This window comes from Aythya ferina (assembly GCF_964211825.1).
Source record: "Aythya ferina genome assembly, chromosome: 1".
In the NCBI taxonomy this organism is placed as follows: domain Eukaryota; kingdom Metazoa; phylum Chordata; class Aves; order Anseriformes; family Anatidae; genus Aythya; species Aythya ferina.
Genome location: NC_140296.1, coordinates 27,767,191 through 27,794,596, shown reverse-complemented (window position 1 = coordinate 27,794,596; position 27,406 = coordinate 27,767,191). Strand labels below are relative to the sequence as shown.

The window sequence follows — 27,406 nt, the reverse complement described above, 5'->3', positions numbered from 1 at the left end:
ATCATCTGTTTTCCCCTCAAAACAGAACAGAAATATTTATTGAACATCTGTGTTTCTTTTGCATTCCAATTGACAAGTCAGTTCTTTCACAAATAGGACTTTTGCCATTCTTTCATTTAAGATACACATTAAAATCAGGCAAACCTTTATCACTCAGCACTGCTGCCTGCAGGTCTCGTGTTTGTTTGAGTTCTTTACCAGATTTATGCATCTGATTTCTTCCAATTCATGTAAATTTTGCCTTTCTTCTCATTATTTTTATACAATTGAAATGCTTTCTATAGTTAAATTACCAGTATTTGAGTCAGTTCTCTAGCCAAGAATGAAGGTTTTTTAACCAGTGCAACCTTTTTTTATTTATCATTATTTTTTATTTTATTTTTGATAGCTTGAGACATTTTCTTGAGTAATTTAGAGTTCTCATTTCCAAATGGACATGCTTCGGCTTCCCACTGCTCCCAGCCTTCTGAAGTTTCCCCCTGAACCATCAAACATTTACACTACTGTTTCGGACCTTACCTTCTTCATTCATGACAGATTACTAGCTTGTATCGGAGCCAGCACCACTTTGGGGTTTTACAATTAATTCTCCTTTGTCAGTGTGGATGAGGGCAGATAGAGATTCGTCTTGTTTGCATGGTTCACTTCCTGAGCTCGGATATTATTAGAACTCCCACTAGGAAGCTTGAGGTCACTTTAATATCCACAACAAGCGACTTTCAGCGTATTTTGCTCAGATAGAAAACACACACACCATGTCGCATCTCTTCCCCCTACGCGTGGCAGAGTTTTTGGTAGCCAGCCGTTCTGCTCTCCGGTCTGGTGGTATGCAGTCAAAATGTGCTAGTACACGATCTTGGGTTTACGCCAAAGGAAAAAAAAAAAAAAAGACATTTTCTTCTCGACCAAATTGTTCTGACAAAAGGATGAAAACCATCACAGCAGCCTATGCCTGCTGAAAACCAACACTGCCAAGCTGATGGTGGTGCTCCTCACCTGAACACCCTTAATTTGGCTTTGGTAAAACCAGGTAGCAGTGTTTCAGCTGGTGGTAGGAGCCTACCTGATGGATCTGGCCCAGCCACTCTCCCTGTACCACTCAGTCCAACCCTGCGGTCAGTGATTTCTGGATGATGAGTGGCAATGTTCAGCTCACGGGTGGAATTTTTCCCTGGCATCCATCAGGACAGCTGCCCACTGCCTGTAGCTACACGTGCAAACATTTTCCCTGCAGCTGGAGGACAGGTGATCCTGTTTTAACAGGCCAGGATTGCTTTCGCTGCCTGACCTTCCCGTGACAACTGCCTTGAACGTTTCAGTCAGGCAGCCCGATGGCTGCTCGAGCATCATCACTTTGTGCTCTCCCCATTGCTTATCACACCTGCTGCTAATGCTGCAGATAAGCAATTAAAGGTCACTTTCTCTTTGCATCCTTTGGTGTCTAAATTCATTTTATTCTCAACTTTATGGTTCTGGGCTGAATGAGTATTCATTTGCTCCCTCCTTCTCCTGTCCCTTCTGTTATTAGTTTGTCGCTCTCCGGGGAAACCAACTTGAATGGCAAGGAACCAGACATTTTTATCTGCTGCTAACCAGATGCCTCAGAGATCAGCTCTGCCGAAGTATTTTAATGAAAAATATGTTCTTGATGAAATTTGGATGGCGCGTTAACAAAGACAGATCTTAGTCCCTAGCATCACAGCAGGTGTGTTATGTGCAAACACAATCCAGTATGCTTCAAAGGGTTTAATAATGTACTCTGTGTATTTATCCTGTGCTCATCCTTCTGTTCTCTGGGTTCTTTACAATTTCTATCATGTAATCATAGGGATGATCTGTGTTTTTTAATCACTATTTTTGGACTGTATCCCCTTTTGGAAATGTTGACACAAAGGGGAGATGGGTCTAAAGCAGACATGAAGACGCAACACTGTGACCCGAGTTGCAGTCTTGATCTCATTTCTGGCTTTACATTTTAAGAATAATCTCAGTTTACTCTGGCAGAAAAATGAGAACAAATGAAGCCTTTTTCATCAGGAGTAGAAAACAAAGAACACATATAACTTGTACAATACTTTAAAACCCTTGGATCAAAGGCAGTATAGTAAGTGCAAAGTACTGCAATATGAATAAAGCATTTTGCTGCATGTTTCAGGCTCTTTCCCGCTTTGTAAATTTATTTTCTCCTTTGTATTACAATGGAGGAATGACTTTTTTTTTAGTGACTAAATTTTTTAAAAGTGTGTTCATAGAGGAAAAAAGCCTGGCAAAACACTCACCAACATAAATTTTTTTCAGATGTTAAACATGGGCAGCAAGTGAGACTTGAGTTTCAGTCCTGGAAATTCAGAGGAACTTTCAGAGCAGGGAGTCATTAGCAACATGCTTCCTTTGCTCTACTTCCTTATCATCAGTAATCTCTTTATAGTATTATTTTCTTTACTAGCAAGCATGATTTATTACCAATTTCATTCAAAACAAACCCAGAACCATCTTGGTATCTTAAACAATCAATATGAAATGAGCTTCTGGCATGACCATTCCTCCCCAGTGGTACTGTTTGCAGCTGAATTCCTGCTGCCAGGCTTCTCACACAAACCAGGAGCAGACACAGGGAGCTCCTCGGTGTTCAAAGGGGTTGAACGATATAATCACAGGACATGGCACAAACCAAGCAGTCCCATGCTCTGCGGTGTCCTTCTGATGGTGAAATGCTGTGACCTTTCTATTAGACTGGTTGCACACACATGCATATTCCTTCTCCTCTGAAACATCAAACAAAATTTACAGACAGCAGAAAGGCTGAATTAGAAAGCAAGTTTAAAAACTGCACACACCTGTGTTAAATAAATAAATGAATGAATAAGAGAGAATATTAACGATTTGGTTTATTCGAATCAAAATGTTTAAAGACATCCTGAAAAATCGGCGTGGCACACGAAGAATTTACTCTTTCCCTTCCTGAATATATTCCAAGCTCCTCGGCAAGTGCTGCTCTGAATGTGTTTGCCAGTACTGCAGGTGGCAGTCTGCCTTGGACGCTTCAAGCACTGCAGACGGCAGCCAGCATATGGAAAAGATATTGAGCGTGCCTTGATCAAAACCGAGGGAAAGTGAGAAGGCAGGGGGCGACGGAGCCTAATACAGGCTGCTGGCTGTAACCTGCTGCTTGGTTCAGCGTTCAGGTGAGGCAGGGAGACTCGTATTTTATGGAAGTTTTTATTTTCTTGGTCGTATAGATGACAGACGTTAACTAGGAATGACAGCTTGGTTTGAATTTTGGACATAAAAAGTTGAAAATTACTTCCTCTTGAGTCTTTATGCCATGTCCATGCTCAATTACTGAAACGGGGAAGATTTTTTTACACAACAGCCAATGTAAGTGCCTCTTCAAACGCTTCTGTAGTTATGCAAGTGTGAGGGGATAGTACCCGTAGGTATGTATTTAAGTCACAGGCTACACGTCTGGGAAATGAATATGATAGTGGCTTGAGATAAACGCGTAACTTTGTGCAAAAATAAATGGATTATTTTCATGTAGAAGTCTTTAAAGAAGAGGATGATTTCATTCTGTACCAGCGTGTCCTGTCAGAACAGTCCCCAAGCATTACTCGTGCAGGCTGGATGGGAGCAACACCCACCCATACGCAAACTTTGGCTGCAAACGGGCACTGGAAGCAGCTGGTCCCTGTGGTGAGATCACTTGGGGCCCTCAGTTCAAACTCTCTGAGCAGAAAGGGATGGGGCAGAAGGGCACGGAGCTTACGGGGGTGCCCTGCAACAAGGAGAGGTGCACCCCAGACACGGAGCCTCCCCGCCTCACGCAGCCCCCTCACAAAACGCGGCCACGAGGCCGGGCCGAGCGCCTCAGCGGGACCCGGGGCCGCCACACCCGGCTTGGGGCGGGCTGAGGGCGGCCCTCAGCGGGACGGCTCCGGCCAGGGGGGAGCCTCCAGAGCCCGGCTTGGGGCGGGCAGGGCCGGGGCGGTGCGGGGCGGCCCCGGCAGCCTCGCCTCGCCTCGCCTCGCCTCACCGCCAGGGGCGCGGGCTGCCCCCGCACGGCGGCCGCCGCCAGCCGCAGCGCCATTTACCCCGGCCCCGCCGGCCGAGGGAGGGAGGGAAGGAGGGAGGGAGGCTCGCAGCCCTCCTGCCCTTCGCCGCCACCACCACCACCTCAGGCAAATAAATAAATAAATTTAAAAAAAAAGCCTTCGTATGGGATCGCTGGGAAGCCCCGGAGGCGGCTGGCTGCAGGGCGTCCCGAGCGGATTCCTCGGCATTTCGGCTGCGTCGCCACCGCGCCCGCTGCTCCGCTCCTCAAGGTAAACTTCTGCGGGGGTCGGGTTTACCAGAAAAACGTCACCTAAGCGTGAAAATTATATTAATGATTAATTAATCAAACGGGAGAATGCAGAGAGCAGACGGCTGCGCTCGCCCCTTACCCCACGAGGTGTGTATGAGGTATCTTAACGTGTTTAATTTCTGTGCGTTCCTTGTTAACCGCTCGGACATCTTCCCCCAAGCCTCCTTATGCTTAGTAAACTTATTTTCGCCGCACGTTTTCCAAAGTAAAGCTCGTCCGTGTGTTCGCTCCGCTGTAGCCCTCCAGTTTCAGGGGCTGGGCATTGCTGGCCAGCTCTTGGCTTGCTGAGCCGTCCTCAGTAGGGGCTGGGGTTTTGTCATCCCAGCCCTAAAATATGGATGAAAACAGGCTTTAGCAGCTAATTATTCGCTCCCCTGCACGCAGGGAGATCTAGCGCTGTCAGATCCAGCCTGGCGAATGTAGACGCGTGATTTTAATAAAGCCATTATCCGGCAGCGACGTGAAACCGTCTGATGTGTAAATAGGAAGGGAAGGTGCCTGTGAGGATGGCAGCCCAAATCCCTGCTGAGGCAGGCAGCACACACAGGTACCGTGCTCTTCTCCCTCAACCCCATTCCTCCCCGGGAGGAATTGGCACCGTTTGGGCCGTGACCGCTGCGAGTGGTCAGCAGCGACTGGATTTGGGATAAGGCGATTGGGATGAAACGTGACGCGCACCTGAGGGGCTCCCGCTTTCATGTGGGGAGGTGGAGGAGGAGATGAGCAGCGCTGAACTTCCCAGCAGGTGGTAGGGCTTCAATAGCCGCCTCATCTCGCAGCGCGGCGAGCAAAAATAATTAATCTCTTTGCTGACGGACAGATAAAATACCGTAAATTCGCAGAAATGTTGCGGATACACGCTTCTTCCTCGCTGCTGGTGCTGCTTGGCCACTTCCCCGAGGGAAACGTAGGGAGGATTTAGGGACTTTCAGGACTGGAGTTGCTGTCTGACTGCCTGCCTCTCTCATGCATAACCCCAATTGTGCAAATTCCAGGTTGCAAATGTGACTGCAAAATGTTTATAAATTATAAACCCCTTGTAAAACCCATTGCAGGGGCTTGGCAATGAGGAGGGCCAAGGGTACATGGGGTCAGGGTGAGATACAGGCTCCAATGCATCTGTACTCTCGTTCATGGGGTAGCTGATTGATTCCTGACGGTCCCTTATTAACTGCAGCCTCTCCTCTGCTCAGTGAACGGGGAATGGTTGCTGAGTGATGCATTGATGGAGCTAGGAACTGGTTAGCTGTGCTAAACCAGCGGGTCGTGGCACCCTGAGGAGCTGACTGGTTTGTGAAACATCAGATCTGTTCTGTGGCCTTTGATACTGCTGGAAAACCTACTGGAAGTCATAAATCCAGTCGGTGTTGTTGTTGTTGTAAAACTTGTGGACTGTCCAGAATGAGTACAGAATAATTAATTTTAGTGACCTAGAGAAATAGGGGTATTATTTGAATAGGTGAATGTGTGTGGCACTAAGTCAGTATGTAACCTGTCCTATTACTTCTTTATTTGGGGAAGAAAAAATGTTGTGAATAAAATTGTATTTTTGGTTCTGACGCGGCTCCTGACACTGCAGTGCCTACAAGCCTCACAGTTCCTGGTGGATTTCATCTCAAAATACCTGTACCAGGCAGTGAAGTGCTATTTCCAGTGAAGAGCCAGAGGAAAGCTAAGTGATGAGACCAAGACCATACAGGAAATCTGTTGCAGAGCAGGGACTCGAAGTTTTCCTGTGTCATTTACTTCACACACGAGCCCCTTGGTCTTCATTCCCAAGGCCCTTTATGGCTCATCCTCTCCTTATCTGTCCTTTCCAATCCACTTTGCAGAGGAAGTCTTCCATTTCCAGTTAGCCCATTATACCGTCTGGTGGAACAGAAAGCATCTTCTTCTGCTGCCGTGTGCCTGCTGCATCTCACACAATAGAGCCTTAGTCCCCGCTTGTCCACCAAAGTAATAAATTAAAAAAGCCAATTATTCAAAGCCTGAGAGCCGCCTCTGTTCAATCGCTGCTCATCTCATCAAGTTAATGAACTCGAGGTAAAAGATCTGCATAGCGTAGAAACCACTTCAGATACATTGTCTGCCTAGAAAGGCAGGATTTTCTGCGGGTGCTGGAAGGGGAACAACAATAGAGCTGGGGGCAGGAGGTGAAGAAGTGGGATGTTTTTGAGAAGGGAAAAAAAAAAAAAAGGGAAGAATTGTAGGAAGAAGGTGGCTGAAGGGGAAGAGATGTGAACCAAGCTTGGTCAGTGTAGCGTTTGCACCAAACAGGGTGGAGGGAGAGAAAACTGGAGAGGAGCAGACACAAGGAGATAGAAAGAGGGGAAGGAGAGGAGGAATGCTATGCTAGAAATGGGTGGGCAGTTCTTAGGTCAAAAGCTGCTATTAGAAATCAGCTGGCAAAGGTGTAAAAACTCAGGGAGACTTCGTGCATGCATGTTAACCATGGCTTTGTTCGGGGGAGCCTCAGCCAGGTTAGAAAGTCAGGGGACTCCAGCTGCATCCAGTGACTGCAGAGGGAGAAGTATCCCCGGGCTGGGCTTGGCGAGGCACCTGATGGAAGTTAGTTTTGGTGCCGTTTCAAATGCTCCAGTTGCAGCTTGGGTGTTGCCTGCACTGCCCGCCAGAGCCTTTTCCTAAGCCAACCAAGATAACACAGATGAAAGGGGAGAGGGGAAGAAGGGTTGGGGTCCGGTTCATGAAATGCCCAAAGGCCCTGGTGCTGGGCTGTGTCCGCAAACTGGCTTAGAAGGAGCCTCTCCTGAAAAGTTCTGCTAAAAACACAGAGCAGGAGAGGGGGGATGAGGAGGGGGGGCGGATTAATGATGCGATTTGCTAATATCATACATCTGACAGTGGCAGAAATAGGAACAGAAGTCAGGTCTCCTGCGCCTCACTCCGGTGCCCCGTCTAATGAACCATGCTGCGTTTCCATCTGTCAGCTTGACACGCGCAAATTAAAATGTATGGCAGCTATCTCAGGAGTATTCTCCTGCTCAATCTTCCTTCTTTCTTCCCTGGGATGTATTCCTTCTTCCCTAGCTTTGTGTCTCTCATTAGGCTCGGATTAAGATGATTTGAATTTTACCTGATGCTGCGTGATTGTCTAAAACCAATATTTGTAAAAGACATTTGAAGAATACGCAGCTAAGGAAACCAGAGATGGAAAGGACCCATTAAGGCATCCAGCACCATTGTGATTACTGCCCATAAAGCATTTTTATGTCCCTTCTCTAGTTCAGTACAGTTACAAGCAGTGCCATATAACTTACTTACTGTTTTCCTTGAGTGATTATGCCGTTGGCCAAAGCATCTCTTGCGAATATTTTTTTTAAACCTGCTTTTTCTTTCTTGGATCACTGTTATTCGTTGTTTCTTTTTTCTTTTTCTTTTTTCTTTTTTTCCTTTAAATGCCCAATTAATGGTTAATGATGGTTAATAATGGTTAAACCCTAGGACCACCAGCCTATCAAGCCTCCGACAGGACACCACGTCTCTCTCCGGTAGCCGGTGCCGCGTGCTGCAGAGGAGAGCCAGCTCAGGAGCCCTTCAGGAAGTACGCAGGGAGCAGCAGCCCCTAGGAGCAGGCTGGCCCTCCACCACTCTCTGCCATCAGCCTGCCCCTGGCTGGAGCCACAAGGTTTGTCTTCCTGTAATTTACAGCACAGGGAATGAAACTGGGGGTGTTTGGGGTGTCGGCGTCACTGCCTAAATCGTTCTGGAGCCCTGTCAAGTTCCTGGGCCAGGTGGTGATGATTCCGCAGTAAATACGTACAGCTATTATTGTAATGGGCCTTTGCTGGGCAAGGCTGTGCATACTCCTGTTAATCTTTTCTTAGATATTACTCTCCAACCACTTGAATTAAGTGTCTGTGAGAAACCGGAGAGAGAATTGGCACAGAGAAGATGGGTGAAGAAGCTAAAACAATTTAAAAAGCTTTCAGATAGCACAATGGCTGAATCTTAGGTCAACAACCCTTAGGTCAATAACTCGATGTTATTGTTGAAATATCTCATTATTTTTGTGATTCCTGAAAACATACCTGATCTTTGTCACGCCCACTTCTTGCGTTTTATGTTTATGTTCTGCAATTTTTTTCCTCTCCTAACTTACACGTGCTCCAGTGCCAGTTTTCTCTCATAAAATTGGGTTGTAAACTGAACAAGAATTTTCTTGCATGTTTGAGTGGCGGTAAGCACAGTAAGGCTTACTTTCAGACACTCCTGTACAATACAAAAGAGAGCAATTCTCGTATTTTGAGAAGGACTCCTTTGAGCTCGATCTTCTCTTTTTTGATTCTCTCTTGCTTCTGTTTCTGGAGCAAACTGTAGGTTTTGCTGCTGTCATTCTGCTTCCAGCCTGTTTTATATGATTGCTATGAGACTCGTAACGACTGGTTTAAAGCACATTGAAATAAAATTGTGAAACCTTTTTCAAAAGGTTCTCTATTTTTGTTGGCATAACCGATGCTATGTAGAATGTAAACTTAAAAAAATGATGGAGGGAAAGTTGGAAGTTAGCACTTTCTCCAGCAGATCAGTCTGAATGACATGAAAAGCAGTTACAGATCTTTTACAGAGCCTGTGAGATAACTAAATAATATTACTAGACCCAAAAAACAGGGCAGTTTAAATTGTGTAGCAGCAATAAACCCGCAGTATCTACAGGTGTTGAGGTCAGAGTTACATTTTGTATAAAATACTTTGCAGTTGTGGGTGTTGATCTTAATGTAAGACATGCACAACAGCAGTTACTGCAGTGCAAAGGTAAATTGTTGTGACAGGTCCTTACTGTTCTGTCTCAGGACTTGACATTTCAAGAGGGAAAATGTAAAATAAATTGGAGTTGGGCTTATCTATCGATCCAGTATTAATAATGGTTAGGTAAATGAGAGAAAACTGTTAATTAATGGTGTAGGTTTTTTTTTCTTACTGGTGGGATGTCTTTCTTCTTGGATTTTACAAAGCAAGGTCAACACAGCTGAATTTTTTAAACTTTCAGGTGTTCCTGAAAAAAGTGCCTGCACTTTGGAGCTGAAGAAGGACATGAGGAGTAAAAGGACCTGGGATCCTACTGGTCAGAATGAAACAGATGCTGAAAGATTTTTCAAATCTGTTGTTAGTGGTGCTCTGTGACTACGGTGAGTACTAGGGCTTTCAAGGGAAAACTGTGAGATGCATATTCACAAAGTGGTTTTGGACAGTGTTGTTTGCAGGGTATCCGCTGAAATAAAATGTCCCGCAAGCCACCATTGCACAGAATATAGTCGAGGTCTTGTGCAATAATGTAGGTGGAAAAGACAGCTCGGCTTGCATAAGCTGCCCCTTTGGATCTAGCAGGAACCTTTCCTGCTGTGAATTTGCTCAGAGAAGTAAACAAGATAAACGAGCACATTTCTGTGCGCATCATCAAGGGGCTGGCTGTGTCAGAAGCAGTAACAGGAGCTCTGCTCTCTTTTGAGACTTGTATTCCGTAACATTTAACGTGTATCTTGGAAGCCAGGACTATTTTAGGTGTCTGTACTGGGGGGGGAGGAACCACAACATACAGCTGCCCGTTCCTCTCCGTTAACTATAAAAGGAACCTGTGGAAACATCTACGGTGCAGGCAACTTCCTCTGACTGTGTGAGACCCCATCTGATGGACCTAAGCTGTTGACTCACAGAACTTTTGAGAACAGCGAGGTGTTCTCTCCTCTGACCACCTAAGAAGCCAAGGGATGGGATTCATACCCATTCAATTTCAGTCATGTACAATGAGGCAGCTAGTCTGAAGCAATCGCTGTTGTTTGAGTCACAAAATGGCACATCTTGAGGGCAGCTCCAACCCACCTGCAGTGTGAGATGTGTGGGTTGAGAAAGCAGCTCCTTCTCTCCTTCAGCTGTCAAGGGAGATTAAACACCTCGTTTAGCTTAGACAGCTACAAGTCTGAGGGGAATCCCAGGCAGGGCATCTATCTTTTCCAAGAACGTACTAAGTAGAAGGTAGGTTTGCAAAGATGATCAACTCCTTACTGCACAGTGATTTAGAAATGCTGAAAATGGGACTCTTAATTTGTAAATACGTTTTCAAAAATTACATTCATAATTTAAAAGAAGGTGTTATGGAAAGAAATGGACCAAGAATGTGTGCAGTTTGCTTTTCCTGTGTACGTGAGAAAATATGCTCAGCTACCTGTACCTCTGTTCTTGCTCCATCTCCACTCTAGAACAAGGGGTCACTGAACACTATCAAGAACCTAGAATTGGCCTCTCTTAGATGAGCTCAAGTCTAGTAGAAATGGAAACTCTTGTCTGTGGCTTTTAGTACCACGTGTTGCTTTAATAAAACAAAGTTAGCTAGCTAAGTTAAGAACAGTGCTCCGAGTGGGTAACGCAGTGAAGATAAGTTTTGAATTCACTTAATCCAGAAAGTGAGGTGAATGATTGCAATATCCACGGCTTCTTGGTGAGCCAGTCCTGCAGGCACTCACAGCTAGTTGACTCACAGGTAAGAGCTATTGTTTGGGAACTTTATAGAGAGTGGCACAGTGAGTAATTAAAAGGTGCAGTTAAAGAGCTAAATCTCTGTTGCAAGCTTCAGGTGCATCATCTTTTCCCTTATTTCCAGTGAAAAGCTAGTCCCTAATTCTGAAAATAACTTCCAAAGAGTACACATCTTTGAGTATCACGTGTACATACTGTTTAGAGAACTATTTCCCTCATATTCTTCTAAATGTTACACCAATACTGTGTTTGAACAAGTATATTGTGGAAAATCACTGTAATGCTACAAACAAAAAAAAAAGGTTCTAGCATACAACAAACCAGTATTCGGTATTCTCATTTCTTACCAGTTTTTCTGATGTGTTTGTTCTTCGTAGCTCTGTTGTGCTGATGGCTGACAAGCCAACATCACAACCCAAGCTGGCTTGAACACAATTAAAAATAAATAAATATCAGAACAGCACCCTCAAATAATAATTCTCACTCTTCAGAAGAAAAACAAGGATTTTCCTTTTGATCTTTTGAAGAGGGAGCTCTTGCAAAGGCTCCTCTGGCAGGTTGTTGGCGCCACAGCCAGACTCCATTCACTGAGAGACCATTGTAATGGCAACCAAAAATATACAAACGCCCTGAAAACTGCCCCTGACTGGCTGCCCAAACAACTGGGACCAAGTTTTGGCTTGTGACAGAGCCGTGCACGCACAGGAGGCTGGAGGGCAGCTGAAGGAGCACACGGTGGAAGCTGCCTGCTTCTGGCTGGCGACTTGTGGAGCATTGTGGAAAACTGCCACGTGGGCCACCTGTGAGCGTGAAGTTGTGTTATTAAACAACGAGGGGAGAAGGGGTGCTGTGACCTGAGGGGTGCCAGGCAGAGCTCTGCAGTGCTGGAACAGCATCCTGCAGGAATGTTCACTTCCCTCACTTCCCAAGTGACCCATATTAGGGTGGATGGGAGCTACATGGCAGTCCGCTGGCCTCTCTCCAGTCCTCCCACACGCGCACACAGCGCTGTTATTTCTTCTGGTGTGGGCCAGGCCAAATAAAAAATAGCGCAACTGAGTAAGGAGAGGAGAATGGTAGGTGTAAACATCAGTGCTTTTCATTACTATCACATCAGGGATTTTGTTGAAAATCTGAAGCCTGAAGTTGAAATTTTTCACGCTGGGTTTTTGCCATGGCCTGATTTCTTTTTCCCTTATTACATCTCAGCCAAGTTGAATCTGGCCAATTCCTTTGTAGAGAAATGCATCATTTTGCCCACGTTCAGAGAAAGAAAAACCCAGCAACTTGCAACCATTTCGCTTGGAAACTCTAGTGCAGGCGTGGGAACTTCATGTTAGAGAGCTCACGAGGCTCTGGAACATGCATTTTCTTGCCTGTACGAGGATGTGGTCAGACTTGGTCCATATGTAAGTCCTTGCAGATGAGTTAACAACAAACCTCTCTGCGGGGTGGAGCATGCTCCAGCTCCCTTTGGCTCCTCTTGCCAAACAACTGTGCTGCCCAGGGCAGCAGCTTTCCCCGTGTTTGTAATGTCAGGCCCTGGAGGTGCTTGTTCTGTGCTCTCTGCTCCCCTTGCTGGTGTGCTGGAGGTGAGCAAAAAGGGTGAGAACTTGCTGGAGTTGAATTGTTGAGGTTGTGAGGAACCTCTGGAGGCCCTCTGCTCCAACCCCGTGCAGGCGCCTTATGCCGCTCTCCCAGGAGCAGACCCCACAGCCTCTCTGGGCAGCCTGGGCCAGTGCTCAGCCGCCCGCCCAGCACAGAAGTGAGAAAGGCCAGGTAGTTCGGAGAGGCCCAGGTAGTTGTTGAGTTGATATTTGACAAGTTTTCACCTTTGTGTCTGTGCCCTGGTTCCTAACACACTAAAGGATGGTGACATTTCCTCATCTTTCAGGGCCATTGCAGGGACAAAATATTTCTAATATACCCATACACTATGATAGGAGCACAACAGAAGAGTCCATGGGGGAAGTGAATAATTCTGTCTTATCAGGATGGATTTGGGATGGTGTGCAGTCAATAATACATGGGGCCACCCATGGAAGGATGAGACTAAAAGAGCCCTCTGGTAACGGGCACCATCCATCTGCCAAACGAAGCAGGATCTTGTGGAAAAAATTGGTATTGACTCATGCAAATGAAAGGCTGACTTACAGCACATGTATGTAAGGGCATACACATGATTTATATGTGTAAAGCCGTGCCTACAACCTTCCTTCAGACATCAGGGATGTGGTTGGAGCTGGTTATTTTAGCCGCCCGTTGCAGCTGGCGAAGAGTAATAGGCTGCTGTGGTGCAGGCTGATGTAAATGGCTACAGCTGCTCAGATGAATTGCTTCCTGAAAATTTTCTCTGCTGACAGGAAAGTGAATCCAAGGGGACGAAGTCAAATTGAAGCTCGCAGTGGTAGTTGTCTTGTATTCTGTGAGATGAGTCCTGCTGCTCCCAAATGCTGAGTGCTTGCCTTGGCACTTGCAGTGTTTTTCCAGCACAGCTTTCTGAGAGGTAATCTGAAGACAGATGTAACAGATTGAACAAGTCAAAGTATTGTTAGTCGATACTTCTTACTGAAGTATTGCTTCAACTGAAGTCTCACAGATACATAGCACCTTCCATCCAAGCCTCAGAAGCCTTTTTCCAGACGATTTATTACATAAAGATGTCTCACAGCACGTTCTGTATCTGGAGTAAATGTATGCAGTTCCCTTTTTTCGGGTAACCTTTCTACGTCTGAAATCCTTAAGTTTCAAGCAATGCAGAAAAGCTAGCTGAGCTGAGAAGAGAAATGTGATCTTCTCAATCCAGTGCTTCAGATATCATCTATCCCCACTAGTTACAGCATGTCTCGGGATAATTTGGCAACCTGCACAAACATGGTCATGCAAGAAGTGCGTTCAAAAAGCCGGTGCCATTTATAATGAAGTGATGTCATTTAGACATGTTGCACCACATCTGAGACAAGAAAAGTGCTGCAGTCACCATCACTGTTATTTTCAGCTCTTTCACTCAAGTGTCTCTGTGATGCAAATGAGCAAAATGAAAGATTCATAAGACAGAGCAAGAGAAGAGGCTTCAAAAAGCATCATGCAGACTTTCTATTTTATTTAATTTGAGGGACATTTTTCATGTTTCTGTATTAAGAAACTACTGCTTTTTTGTTTTTGCTAAAATAAGTAGAACAGCTGGCCCCTGTGAAGTGGGCTTTAGGAATCTACGAGTGAAAGAAGTTGAGATTTGCATGGTCTATCCCTCGAAATGACGTTTTCTGTGAATGCTTCTTTTTTTTTTTTTTTTTTGAAGCCTCGTTTTTAACCTTCCTGAGCGTGTTGCTACAGTGAACTTTGAGCCGTTCCAAATCACATCCCTGCACAAAGAGCTTTAATTGCTCTAGTTACAACTTTTTTTTTTGGTGATCTGATTCCCTTTTAAAAGTTTGAGCGCGATTTCTTAAATACCCACTTTATAAATATGTATTTTCTTCTGTGAGTTACGTAAGCAATCCGTTGTGCCTCTGTTTTTTAACGCTGTTTTCCTTTCAGTGCTGGGTGAGGCGGAGTACCTCCTGTTGGAGCGCCCGGGTCATGTAGCCTTCAGCAACGACACGGTGTCTGTGGAATATCGGCACCACGGCGGTGGGAATGTGACGGCAGAGAACCTCTCCATCCTCTTGCTGGATGCCAGCACCAACGAGATCATCGCAAGAAAACAGCTTCCCGTCAACCAGTCCCAGGGGATGGTAGAGTTTGAGTGTTTCTATTTCATGAGTGCCGGGGACTTTTTGTTCAGGATGGGCTCTCCCAGCGGTAATAGCAGTGCTGCTGCGAGTGGAGGAGCGCCCACCCTCCGCGTGGAGTGGCCGGTATTTCACATCGACTTGAACAGGACCTCGGAGCTGCCTGGAAGCTCCCTTCAGGTTGGGCTTTTTACAAACGAGCACCTGTGTGCCGTGAACAAGACGGCGGTGTCGCTGGAGGTGATCTTCACCAGTGCCCTTTATGAACTAGGGAGAGTCAGCTCTGACGAGATGCTGGGTGTCAGAACTAGCAAAGGAATCCCGCTGTCCAGCTCCCAGTGGGTCGAGTTTGATTGCCCGCCTGTTGGTCAAGAACCTTACATCACCGTCTTACTGAAATCGTCAGCGACACGTTCCCTTATTGCCTCCATGGGACCCATAGATCTCCTCCACAAATTCGGGTACAGACTGGTTGTGGCACCAGAAGCGGTGTGCAGAACTTTGCTTCAGGTCTTCGTCGTCTCGCCACCGTGCACGTCTGGCGGTGGCAAAATCGTCGTCTATAAAGAGGCTCTCAGGCATCCCACTCTAAGAACATCTTGGCTCTATGAGAACACCCTTCACCCAGGAGACAACAGGACAGAATTTAACTGCACTTTGTTTGACGTGGGGAAGAACAAATACTGCTTTGACCTCTATAATTTCTCAAACCGAAGCCATTTCCCACCCAGAGTTAAGGAGTGTATGATGATCCAAAGGAATATGGGTTTGTACCGACGTTTGTTTTCTTTTAGCAGGAATCAGCACTCTTCCCAGCCAGCATGGGTAGCGATAAATCGGTTTGATTGTAGTGTCTCTTATTGAATAGCTGCCTTTTGGGTCTTCTGCACTGGCAAAAATAATTGTAAAGGCATATACAGATGGGAGCAAAATGGAGTAGACTTGTTTAGAGGCGTACACAAGGACGTTTGGTAACAAATGCCACAGTGATAGCTCAAAACTACGTAAATTTAAGGCTAAGTACCAACCCAAACTGCTTGGGACCTTTTGAATGATGGATTTATCTAGTTCCAGTAAAGCTGAAACTTGGCTTTCTGAGTGATTTAAGTAGCTACCACAGTAGATCTGGCCCACTGCAGACATCTGTACTGCATTTAACTGTCTAGAAGCCCAATGTCCAACACGAAGTAGCTGCCTTGCTGTTGAGTTGAGAGAGGCAGACATCTCCCAGGGGTGATTCATCCCATCCGGAGATGGGCAGAGAAGATACAGGGGCTGAATCCTTGCCTGGCTGAATTCCTTCCTGGCTCTACCCTGTTTGCTGTGGGAGTTTAGAATCCTACCTGCTAGATAGACAAATTTTGATGACATGAATCAAGAGTTGGCCGTAGCGAAAGACACTCTTGTGTCCGTTGGGCAGCTGGAGGGGTTTTGCAGCAGCTTTTCAAGCCATGTTTCTGCTGCTGCTGCTTAAAACAGGCCACACTGCATTTCCTGACCCATAAAGCCACCTGCCACACTATGGGTCACATCCATAGAGCTAAGCTCTTTTCTTCCAAGAAAATATTAGATTCATACAACCTGCCGTGTGGGGACAGAGTCTGTGTGGTCTGTGGAGTCCTTTGGCTGTGTCCAGGCATGCTCTGGGAGAGGGCTGGTTGGCAGAAGCCAACACCACGTCCAGGAGTAGGACTGATCATAGTTAAAGGTGGTCACAAGACAGAACTTGAGCCCGTTTCTCAGTCCTGTTTTATTTTTTATCTCTACAACTTACATAGGTGTAGCCTCATGGGCTCTTGGGGGTAGTAGTCCGTGGTTTGGCGGGGTCTTCAAAGCACCGTAGCATGGCAGAGGAGCCAAATGTCCTCTGGTTTGTAGAAAACTGTAGCAAGGGATGGGCTGCGTGTGCACAAGGGGATTGGGGTTGGCTTAGGTTGTGTTGCCCACATCCTGGAAGAGAAAAGTAAATGCTCTGAAGTCCTGGAGCAGGCTTGCATCCCTAAGTTATGAATTAGTCTCTCCCATGGGCACGCTTCAAAGAGCTTGGGTTGAAAGGCTGGAGATGTGTTCTGCGCATCCCCACCCTGGGCTTCCTGCAGAGGAAGTGCAGCTCGAGCCAAAACAGGGTCCTTGCACCTCCGAGTGGGATGATCAGGAGACCAGGAGCACAGGACGTGGGCCAGACACAGCCTACCTAAACTAGGTTTCTAGCGTTGTGTGGTTTGTGCTACTTCATTAATTCTGACGTTGTGAGCTCTTTAATTAACGCTCTGTACTAGGAATGACCTCTGTTTTCAGCACATGCCAAGCCAGGTACGTAGTTCTTCTCTGCAGCTTAACTTTCCATCTCTGTGTTCTCCGTTGGTGCTCTCGGGCTTTGGCACAGGGAAGTCCACCTAAAAATGAAAGCACGCTTCCTTCATCGAGATAATTCTCCAGGAAAAAGGAAGAGAGAACTCTCTTTCTTTCTCTGTGCTTGGGTGGTATTTATATGGCACACAGATACTATCTAGCTAATTGCCCTGACAGATGAATAAGTAGGATATGACACAGCTATGCTTCTGCGCCCGATCTTTGCCTGGTTTTAATTGTTGCAATCCACCTTGAGCAACGCCCGCGAGTCGCTTTGTTTCCCGGAGCTGCACGTTAGCCCCATCCCCGCAGCGGCAGCCGAAAGGAGTCAGGCTGCTCGTGGAGAACGCCTTCAAGTCAACAGCTGGCAAGTTGGAAGTGTCACGTCGATGGAGCCGATGAAAGCGACACCACGTCGCCATAAAGAAAATGTCAACCCGAAATTAATTAGCAGCACGTCTGCCTCCGCGGCCGTATCCGTGAGACTTCAAAGCCCCCAGGCAGCACCGAGAGGAGCGGGGTGTTTGGGGCGGAGCGCGGCAGCCCGAAGCAGGGGGAACCTCCTGAACCTCCGTGGCCTTTGGGGGCTGCAGGAGGGATTTTCCTGAGCCCTGTGGCAGGGCAAAGGAAATGAGGTGCATTTCTTAACGAAGCTCATCTAGCTTCAGCCTGCAGCGAGGGGCTCTTGCTCTGCTGCTCTCTGCCAGACGAGGCAGCTGTCTGCTACCCATCGGCTTCCCCCGCAAGGCGTTGGCGCATCCAAATTGTGTCGGTCCTCCCAGATAACCTCAGTGTTCTGTTTGATAAGCTGAACAGATCGAGGCTTTAATTGAAAGGGTTTGATTAATGTTCTGGCTCTTTTGGGCCCCATTTCTATTCCTTTTAGCAATCCTTTTTACTTGACAACACAAGTTTGGGTGTCACCTTCTACCGTCCTCCTCCCTGATGCCGTTGGAGCAGTAGCACTCTCACCGAGCTCCCTGCTTCCTGCTCCTCTGCGCCTACTCCCACAGATGCCCTAGCTGATTTTGCCGTCGCTTTCACCCTGGAAAGCCTTGAGCTGTTCTTGCACATGACCTTTCAGTTCCGCAGCCTATTCTGTGGGTACAGCCTCTATTCCTTCTGCCTGCGTTTTGCATTTGGCTGATTTCTCCACTTTCTGTGAGTTGTCCTAACTTGCCACGGAGCCCACATTGCTCCGTGCAGTTGCGCTGTCTCCTCGAGCCATCACAGCAGCGACATATTGTCTCAATAACGATTTTCTATTTATTTTCCTGTCACCGAGGCAGGCGTTGTGTAGCACCAAACATTACCCTTATCCCTTTGAAATCTCTCCAGATGCATTCCCGCTCAGTGATGATTTTCTGTTGACAATTGCATATCAAACCTGTCACTCCGCCAGCTCTTCCTCTGTTTAGCGTATGCTCTGTCATTATGAAACAAAGATACTCCCTTGTAAAAGATGAAAGCTCCTAAATCATTAAAATTATCTTCCTCCAAACCACAGCTGATGAGATAAAGGTGATTTTGCAACACCTGCTTTCCATAGATCGGGCATCAGTTATTTTCCTGACCCTTCGTCGATCCAGCTCTTTATCCCTCATCCCTGGCAGGCTTGGGACAGCCCGTGGAAGAGGAATCTGTCTGGTGCCTGGAGGAGGAAGGAGAAGGCTTCTGGTGACCCTGGGCAGGCCAGAACAGCAGCTCTTCCAGCAGGGGCCGTCAGCTTCAGAACAAGTATCACCAAAAAAAACCCCACAACCCTGTGTTTTCCAAGGCTGCGAATCTATTCAACATAGGGAGTGCGTTTATCAAACGTGAGCCCGTGCTCGTGGAGCTTTCTGTAGACTGCAGCTGGGGAACCTGTGAAGAAATAACAGCGCCGTGAGTCACCTCATTCACCTCGGCACGGAGGTGACTCAGAGAGAGCCGCGCGGCTGAGATTTTCCCCACGTCTGACTGAATGAGCTGAATGTCTGAGAAAGAAAGCTCTGCTGGGTCGTTTTAGCCAGCAGCAGAAGCGTGGCTCTGCCCTCATTCATTTCAACCCGTTAGCCCGTGCTTTGCACGGTTGGGATTGGAGCGACCCCAGCAGTGGGACCTGGGCTCTCCTCAGGACGATGTCCCACGTCCTGCTCGGTGTCTGGCTGGAGTCAGTCGGGATGGCTCTGATAAAATTAGTAGTGCTATGCCATATAAACAGGCACATTTTATTCGTATTTCCAGTGTTAATGAATTATTTTTTTTCTTACAGTTCTTAGTTACACTCCCAAACCCAGTTTCAACCCCGGTGTAAATCCTAACGAAGCCTGCTGCGCTCGCTGTCAGCGGGGATGAGTTTTGTTGCCTTCTCTCCCATCTGATTTTTGCTATCTGTCAGAAAATACATGGGAAGGTCCACAGGGCACAAGCAGAGCTGTTGCCAGCAGAGGGAAAGAAGGTAGGAAAAGCTTTTCTGGAGGGAGCAGCAGTCCCTGCGTGTGCAGTACGGAGTATCTAGGGGCCGGGCGTGGGCACAAGGCTTGCATCAAACTCTTGCTCCCTGCGGAAGGCGGCGTGAATCAGCCCCTGCCTGCTATCTGCGCGAGGATCTGGGAACCAATTAGCTCTGTTGCCTCAATCCATTTCTGCCTTGCATTTGTTTAGAAGCAGCCTGGTGCAGGGAGGCTGGCTTTGTGCTCCAGCCTGCTCCGCTTGTGGCAGCGAATCCTTCATCTCCGCATCCCCGGCATGTGAGGAACAAACGGGGTGCTGGGGACTCGCCGGGAGAGCTCCTGAGAAAAGATTTCGGACAGTGCCCCTGCGATTCTTCAAGTTGTCTGTGGGGAAAAGACTGTAATTAGCCCAGGCAGAGTCTGGGTTTTCTTCTTTCAAGAGGCTGATCGGCCATTCGTTGTCCAAATGAGCGACCTGTCGGAGCATGCCACCGTTTCAGTGCACCCGGGCTTTCTTTCCAGGCAAACAGAGGAGCACGGGATGGCTGAGAAGGACAGTTTGTTTCCCAGCTCTTACCCAAACACCACCACGCCTGCTCGCAGGACCTAGAAACTGCTCTCAGCTTCCATACGTAGCCTGCAGGCCCCCAGGCTAGCAGGTTTTTGCATGGGCCTGTAAATAATGAGTGATTTTATCCCACGTTACTGGTCTTGGAGCGCTTTGACCTACCTGCTGTGGCAGGGTGATGCCGAGCATCCCGCACCGGCTGTGCTGCGGGACAGCACCGCAGCCTCACGGCCCTGCTGAGGCTGAAACAGAGGATTTTGGGGAGAGCTGCTTACGCAGAGCACCAATTAACACAAGTTAATTGCGTTTATCTTTCCCGTTGGCAGATCTGCCAGCTCTTCCAAACTTAACTCATCAGTTAGATATCTTCACGTCGATAATTGATTCCTCAGTTGCCTGTGAGAAAAGCTGACACTTCTTAGAGCTGCTTTGCAGTACGTACCGGCTGCTTTCTTCCCCTGGCGCTTTGGATCTGTCTCTCTTAAATGGAGGTTAATTATTTCGTTTCCTTGGGGGAGAATCAACTACACTTCATTTTCTTTCACATGCTGGTAATTGCAGGAGGTTGCAGAGCGGGTTGCAGGGTTTAAATCTCCTCTTTCACGGGAGCTGGAGCATTTCCTGCTCACCTGCTGCCGAAGGCGCACAATCGTTGCCCCAGAGCTATGGATGCCAAGAGCTGAGGAACTCTGCGCCTTCTGCTGAAGCTGAAGTCAGTGAAAAGTGCCTCAGAGCAACAGGCACATCATCGGTTTGACATCAAAATTAGAAAATGACCCAGCCTAAATGTACGTTAAAGCTCACAGCCTCCCTCTGCCAGGGCTGGGGGCACCGCTGGAGTCCGTCGTGATATCAGGAAGGACACCGTGACACCCCCAGCTGCTGGTCTTTTGGAAGAGGGATCGGTTGGCTGTCGATGTCCGTGCTGTGTGCGAGGCCAGGCAGACCTTCTCCACCCTGCATCCTCACCGACGTGCCTGCACGTGCCTTACAGCCCTGGCTGGCAGCTGAAAACCTCCGGGCCCCATCCTGCCAGGCACGTGGGTGGCTTCGTGTGGGCAAGGAGCCCCGCAGGTTCTCTCACGCTGCTCACAGGGACGTTCCTTCACGCTGGCGTGCCCACAAAAGTTTGTAGGGCAAGGCCCAGCACAGTTACAATGTGACATTTATTAAATAACGCCTGTATTTATTTGTTGTTAGGGACTTTAAAAAGTAATAGCAGGCTACGAATAGAGCAGACAATATAAGGTGAAATCCCAAAGCCGTTTCCAGTCACCAAGCACTGTCTGGTCCTGGAACATCACAAACTGCTCGCTGATGGGCAGCGCTGTGGCATCCCAGCAGCAGAGCAACTAGCTAATAAAATCAAACATCATGACCCGTGTTGGCAGTAGCAACCATAAATTATTAAGAAGAGAAATCTAATTTGCTTTTTGTGATTTATCGGATTTTCTGTTTTACCTCCGAGCAGGGAAATGGAGCGACTGGGCTGTTGTTTCTCTTCCTGATACGTTTTAAAGCCAGGCCGTTGAGTGGACTGACCCACAGGACAGTTCCCAGGGTACCTGTCCTTCACCTGGACTCATCCCTTGTTTTGGGATTTTAAGATACTGTCCTGTCTCAGCATCACAGGTGTGGGCAGGGATGGTCCCTTTCTGTCTCGGGGTCCTCACTGCTCTGAAGTTTGAGTGCTGAGCACAGGATGAGTATGGGACCTAAGCAAAAAAGGGATTGCATTTAAAACACGACAGCATCCGAGTTGGCATCAGAACCTGAGCCTGCCTCCGCTTAAAGTAAAACAAATAAACCTGTGAAATTTCATCTGGAGTTAATTGCCTCTGTATGAGCAATAAAGCAACAGGGACCCGTAAAGCTGTCAGAGGAACGACTCAATAACACGTTTGTGTGCTAAGAAGATCACAAAGAGGAAAAGCAGGATTGCCTCTTCATTAGGTCTCGTAGGCTTCTCCTCCCTTCCCAATCACACAAATCAGGAGTAACTAACGCTCGAGTCAGTGGAGCTGTTCTGCTGTAAAAGCAGTATTTGTCAGGTAGGGATTGGGCTTTATGAATATATAAATTAGGAAGCTGTTAAAAAGATTTGTGGGTTAATTTCCATCCGCTGTTGTTGCGGGCAGCTCCTGCAGTGCCGCGCGGGGCGAGGAGAGGAAAGCAGAAGCGGGAGCCGTGCCCCAGACTGATGGGAACGGGAGCAGGTCCCTGGATCCTCTTGCTCTTTTGGTGTTGCAGTTTGCGTTGTTGGGTTATCTATTGCTTTTCTTGAATGAGAGGAGACAGTTCGATGCCTTCTTTGTCTTTAGGGGGGAGGCGGACGCGTTCCTCATTGCCGTGAGCTTGTGTGTTTGCAGAGACGTGGAGCCTGTGGCAGCCCTGGAGCCCCTGCAGCGTCACCTGCGGAGATGGAGTCCGGGAGCGCTTCCGAGAGTGCCTCACCTCCTCGCCGGCGAACCCAGGCTGCGCTGGACCTCCGAGAGAGACCTCCTCCTGCTCCCTGGAGGATTGTCTGGGTGCGTAGCTCTGCTGTCACCGGCCTCGTGATGGCTGAGGGTTTGGGAGAGATCTCAAGGCCAGGGGAACAGAATCTCAATCACGGGTTAAAGATTCCGGGCAGTGGAAATCTGTTAAAAATGTAATTTTCTGGCTTGCAACTAGAGGAGGCGTGTATTTTCGGTGTACTTTGGAACAGGTGTGGAAAAGTCTGCTGCCAGCACTGAGACTATCTGTAAAAGAGCTTTAGATGTGTGTAATTCCTGAAACGCGTGGTATGGTGGGATTCGTGACAGTAGCTGATGCTGAGAAGTTCTCCGGTGTCTCCAGCACAGGACCTCCTGTTTTTTCTAGCTGAATCTGCTCTGCCACTTCTCTGTTTCCTGTGCTGTTTCGTAATCACCTTTCAAATTTTCTTTGCTCTGGTGGGAGAGCCCAAAGGTCTGCCTGCTCAGACACTGAATGATCTACAGGCTCCAGTGCCTTCGTGTGCCACAGCCTGGCAGGGGTGGGGATGGGAGGCAATCAGGGCTGTGCAGAATATATTCCATCGAGGCAGATTTTTCATTTTGTCAATTTTCGTGCAGCACTTGAGATGTTTTAACAGATCCTTGTTAAGGTTTCTGCTGCTTTTCATCACTAGAAAATGCTGGCTGTGCAGGTTTGCTTACATTGCCAAGCTGCAAGTGTCAGCAGAGAGGAACAACTCAGATGTTTAGGGGCACAGTTTAAAGCTCATACCCTGCTCTAGGGCCGCCTGTCTTTTCTGTGCCAATCTCCATCAGAGTGCTGAGGGCAATGGTGACACCGGAGAAAATCCACGGGTTAGGTGGTGTTTTTCTAGAGGTGCTACTGAGCTCTCCTGCTCTGTGCCTTGTATCACCTGCCAGAGGGGTCAAGAAATCCTGAAGTGGCTGGTTGATTGAACTCCCCCAGCTGCCCACCCCTTCCCGGAGCAGGCTGTGGCGCCGCTCTCACTGCAGCCATCAGTCCAGCAGATGGAGCAAATGGCTGAAGAAAGGAAAGCAGGGAACGGCCCGAGGGCAGCGGGAGGTCGGGTGGCAAGAGGAGCAAACCTGGGGAACTACATCCAGGTTCAAACCTTGCTGCTAACTTTCTACTCCGGGTGATGTAGCACAATGTGCATTACAGATAGAAAACCGGGTCCTTGATAAATAACTGAGAGAAAAGGGGGCTGAGAGAAGGGTGAGCAATGAATGAATTGCTCTGCACCGGCGCTACTGAACAGGGCAAATGTGGGTCCAGCCTTCTCTCTTGAGCTCGGAGCAGCAGTGCTCCTTGTTCTCTGGGCTGAGTGTCAGTTTTAGGGACCCTCAGAAAATATTCAACAGGCAGCGACGTTGTTCTTTGTGCTGATGTCTCAGAGTGAAGTGAAGATCAAACTTAGGATCATGGCAGGGTTTTTCAAAGGTCTTGGGGCCGTCTTACAGCCCTGACTCAAAGAAATGGGCCTCCAGCTCACCCGTTATTGTAGCAGCCTGGGACCTTCTGGCCTGTGTTTGTCAGTGCAAGACATCCTGCACACTTGATAGACTGTCCGTAACCCTGATGGGAAGCTGTGGGTTCTGGATAAAACTAGGGACTGGGGCAAGGTTGTGAAGTGGTTTGGTTTGAGCTCACAGCTTTATGACTGTCTCTTGACACCCACATGTGGTGTAACGTACAGGTGAGAGGTTTAACTAGGGCCGTGAAAAGCTTTGAGCTGTTGCTGTTTCCAGGTAGCAGAGTGTTCCCTTTCGAAGATCAGTCTCCAGTTCACAACAGAAGAGCCCTAATACCAGAATGCCCACGGCACCACATCAGTAGGACCTCAGTTAGGATCCTTCTGATCATTGGAAAGGTTTTTGTCCTCTGCGGGGGCCAACACCGGGCAGCAGCTGAAGAAGCACCCCCAGATGGCTGCTCTGAAAAGTTCCACTTCCACTGCCAGTGCTCGCTTCAAACTGCAGAGCTCACAAGTCAATAATTCTCACGCTTCCTTAAGCCATCCTAAAAATAATTTTGAAGTGATACCTGGACGACTAGCATCACTAGGGTTATTTTTACCCCTTTGCAGCACTTCTCACCAGGAGATCTCGATGTACTTTGTAAAGGAGGGCAAGTATTATTATCCCATTTTACACAAATGTAGGAGTGTCTTCTGGAAAGGGCAGAACAGGCAAAGGTAACGATTACATCTGGAAGGTCTGCGGGCCCCTTGGTTTAAAGTGAGTGATCTGTTCCTGCCAGTTCAAAGTGATCAGTAGGAAGTCGTTTACAATGAGCAAATCTTACTGTACTGTATTAATTAGTTTTGCTTTGTAGTAGCCATCCTAAAATACCCAAATGCTGATGACGGTGCAGCTCTGCTGACAGACACGTGTGCTCTTTGTTACAGCTGTCAAACCTTCCACCCCGCCTTCTGTCCAGCCGGGAGAGGACCAGAAAGCAAACAACATCGTGACCATCACGGGCATCTCCTTGTGCTTGTTCATCATCTTTGCCACTGTCCTCATCACCCTGTGGAGGAAGCTCTGCAAAGCTCAGAAGTGCAGCGCCGCTGTGCGCCGCAACTCCGTCCACTCCCCTGGCTTTCGGAAAAACTCCGACGAGGAGAACATTTGCCAGGGCAGCAAGCAGCGGGACAGCTTCACCGAGGGAGGGGACGCCCCCGTTAACATTCCTCTGACCTACAGGCGAAGCCTCCAGTTTGCCCAGGAAGATGAGGTCTCCGGGAGCGAGAGCTTTCAGCCGAATGCCCAAAAAATAATCCCCCCGATCTTCAGCTACCGCCTCGCGCAGCAGCAGCTGAAGGAGATGAAGAAGAAGGGCCTGACCGAGACCACCAAGGTGTACCACGTCTCTCAGAACCCCCTGACGGACACGGTTGTTGGTGCCAGCACAATGCTTCCCCTGAGTGCCGAGAACCCAGAGGAGGCCGCGGCCAACAAATTTCGGCTCAAGTCCCCGTTTCTGGACCATCCGCCTGCTCAGCCCAAATTCCCGGCGGAGGGCTGCAACCCGAGGCTGGATTTCCCCTTCTCCCAGGCCAATCCCGCGCTGAGCCCCACGCAGACCTTGGTGAGGAGAGCTCATTTCAAACACCAGGACAGCAGAGGGGAGGCGTCGGAGAGGGGCTGCCCCAGGAACCCGCAGTTCAGGAGAACGGCCAGCTTCCACGAAACCAAGAAGGCCAGGCCCTTCAGGGAGAGAAGCATGTCCACCCTCACCCCCCGGCAGACCCCTCTTTACAACCCCAGGACCAGAACGTGGGAGCAGGGCTTGGAAGACAGAGCACGACCAAAGCTGAGGAGCGCCCACCCCACTGGCGACAAGCTGGATCAGCCCCACGGCGAGCCGCAGGGCCGCAGCACCAAGTGCCACCACAGGGCATGTCCCCCGGGGAAGAAAACGGATCCCACTGCTGACCGCCAGCCCGCCGGGCAGGAGAGGGCAGCTGAAAAGCCCGAGGGCGGCCGGGGCAAGCGGGGCCCTTCGCCCAACCCCAAAGGTGAGTGGCGGAAGGAAGCGGGCTCAGCTGGCAAAGATAATTACCAGAGGGGCCTAACGATCAGCCCCGCCCAGTACCGAAAGGACAAGTGCCAGAGCTTCCCCTTGGACCCTGAGTTTGCCTTTTATGATAACACCACCTTCGGTTTAACCGAGGCAGAGCAACAGATGATCGACCTGCCTGGGTATTTTGGCTCGAACGAAGAGGACGAAACGAGTACTTTAAGCATCGAGAAGCTGGTGATCTGAGTGAGGGGCTCGGTGCAGCCCTGCGGGAGGGGCGCGTGCAGGAGAGGATCTGCAGAGCCTGCTGGCTTCCGAGGGAAGGAGCAGTGGGAATTGTGTTCCCTCCACTTGGAGAAGGAGGGAATTCCCAAAGTCTGACTTGTGGGAACGCATTCCTTCCTTGTTACTGGAAAGTGCTTCTGTGTAATTATTTTTTTGTATGTGTGTACCTAACAGTACGCACGTCATACCCTGGGAAAGCTTGTGCCAGTGAAGGCATGACACGGGAATAACCCACGGGGGTTTATTGCATAAAGCAGTCACATTTCATACATCCTACAAAACAAATCCCATTGATCTGGCCTTTTTCACCTTGTGGAAACCTCATGCTCATAGATTACGGTATCCTAAAAGATCCGTTGTCCAGCATCCTCAAACGTCTCTCCCAATTAGTGAATCCTTTCCCATTTAGGAAACACAAACCCCAAGTTGTGAGCAGTTTCCATCGTTTTTGTGGTCATTATTGAACTGTGTTGATTGGCTGTAACTGTTCAGATAAGTCTCGTGGTGCTGTGGTCGGATGAAAGTGCAAGCACTGAACATTTGGGGAGAACTTAACACTGAGGGGGTGTTTTTCATTACTCGAGACTGATATTTTCTTTCTGCCAGTATTTATTCCAAGAAAATACAGTGATGTGCAAATATTTCTAGGAAAAGGGTAGAAAAGAGCAGGCTATTGGGAAGTGCAACAAAAATTGATGATCAAATTTTAGCCCTCAGAAATGTTATTGGAGCATTTCGGCACCTGTAAAAGGCAGGAAGAGAAGTGTTTCATCCCACAGCCTTTCTGTAAGCGTCTTCGCCTTTATTAAGCATTTCATTTTTGTGTGTGTGTAAACGAATGGACAATAATGCTACTGCAGCAAGCTCAAAATAAATTATGAACAAAACCAACAAACAGCACGTTTATTTCATGAACACCAGGTTTGCAAACACAAAGGATAGGGGCTTGATGTCTGATGATTCCCAGAGAATCTTAAGGTGAAGCCCAAATGTTACGTTGTTTTTTTCCTGCTTTAAAATCAGAGTTTAAAAAATCGGCGATTACACACTGCTGCAAGTATTCAGAGCTGGGTTGAAGCCCCAGTTGACAGCAGAGACAGAGCTCGGGCCAGCGAGAATGACTCAGAGAATTTGCTTGCCGTTTGTTAGGGTTCAG

The 27,406-nt window shown here is 48.1% G+C and overlaps 1 protein-coding gene across 2 annotated transcripts; it reads left to right on the top strand.

Annotated features, from left to right (window-relative positions):
- Window positions 1–4,117: 4,117 nt before the first annotated feature.
- THSD1 (thrombospondin type 1 domain containing 1) lies at window positions 4,118–27,145 on the top strand. 2 transcript variants are annotated; one of them, XM_084506328.1, is made up of 6 exons: window positions 4,118–4,322; window positions 7,826–7,925; window positions 9,372–9,510; window positions 14,396–15,355; window positions 22,314–22,472; window positions 24,851–27,145. In XM_084506328.1, exons 3-6 carry the CDS (start codon window positions 9,453–9,455, stop codon window positions 26,209–26,211), a joined length of 2,538 nt encoding a protein of 845 aa, XP_084362454.1. In that variant the 5' UTR covers window positions 4,118–4,322; window positions 7,826–7,925; window positions 9,372–9,452; the 3' UTR covers window positions 26,212–27,145. The 2 variants fall into 2 exon arrangements, with proteins under 2 accessions (XP_084362454.1, XP_084362453.1); XM_084506327.1 differs by lacking the exon at window positions 4,118–4,322 and having other exon boundaries at window positions 7,826–8,009.
- Window positions 27,146–27,406: the final 261 nt, after the last annotated feature.

Coding starts and splice junctions, on each gene's coding strand:
- THSD1 (XM_084506328.1), top strand. CDS start 9,453: ATGAAACAGATGCTGAAAGATTTTTCAAATCTGTTGTTAGTGGTGCTC. Junction 9,511..14,395: donor AGTGGTGCTCTGTGACTACG/GTGAGTACTAGG, acceptor TTTTCCTTTCAG/TGCTGGGTGAGGCGGAGTAC. Junction 22,473..24,850: donor CTCCCTGGAGGATTGTCTGG/GTGCGTAGCTCT, acceptor TCTTTGTTACAG/CTGTCAAACCTTCCACCCCG.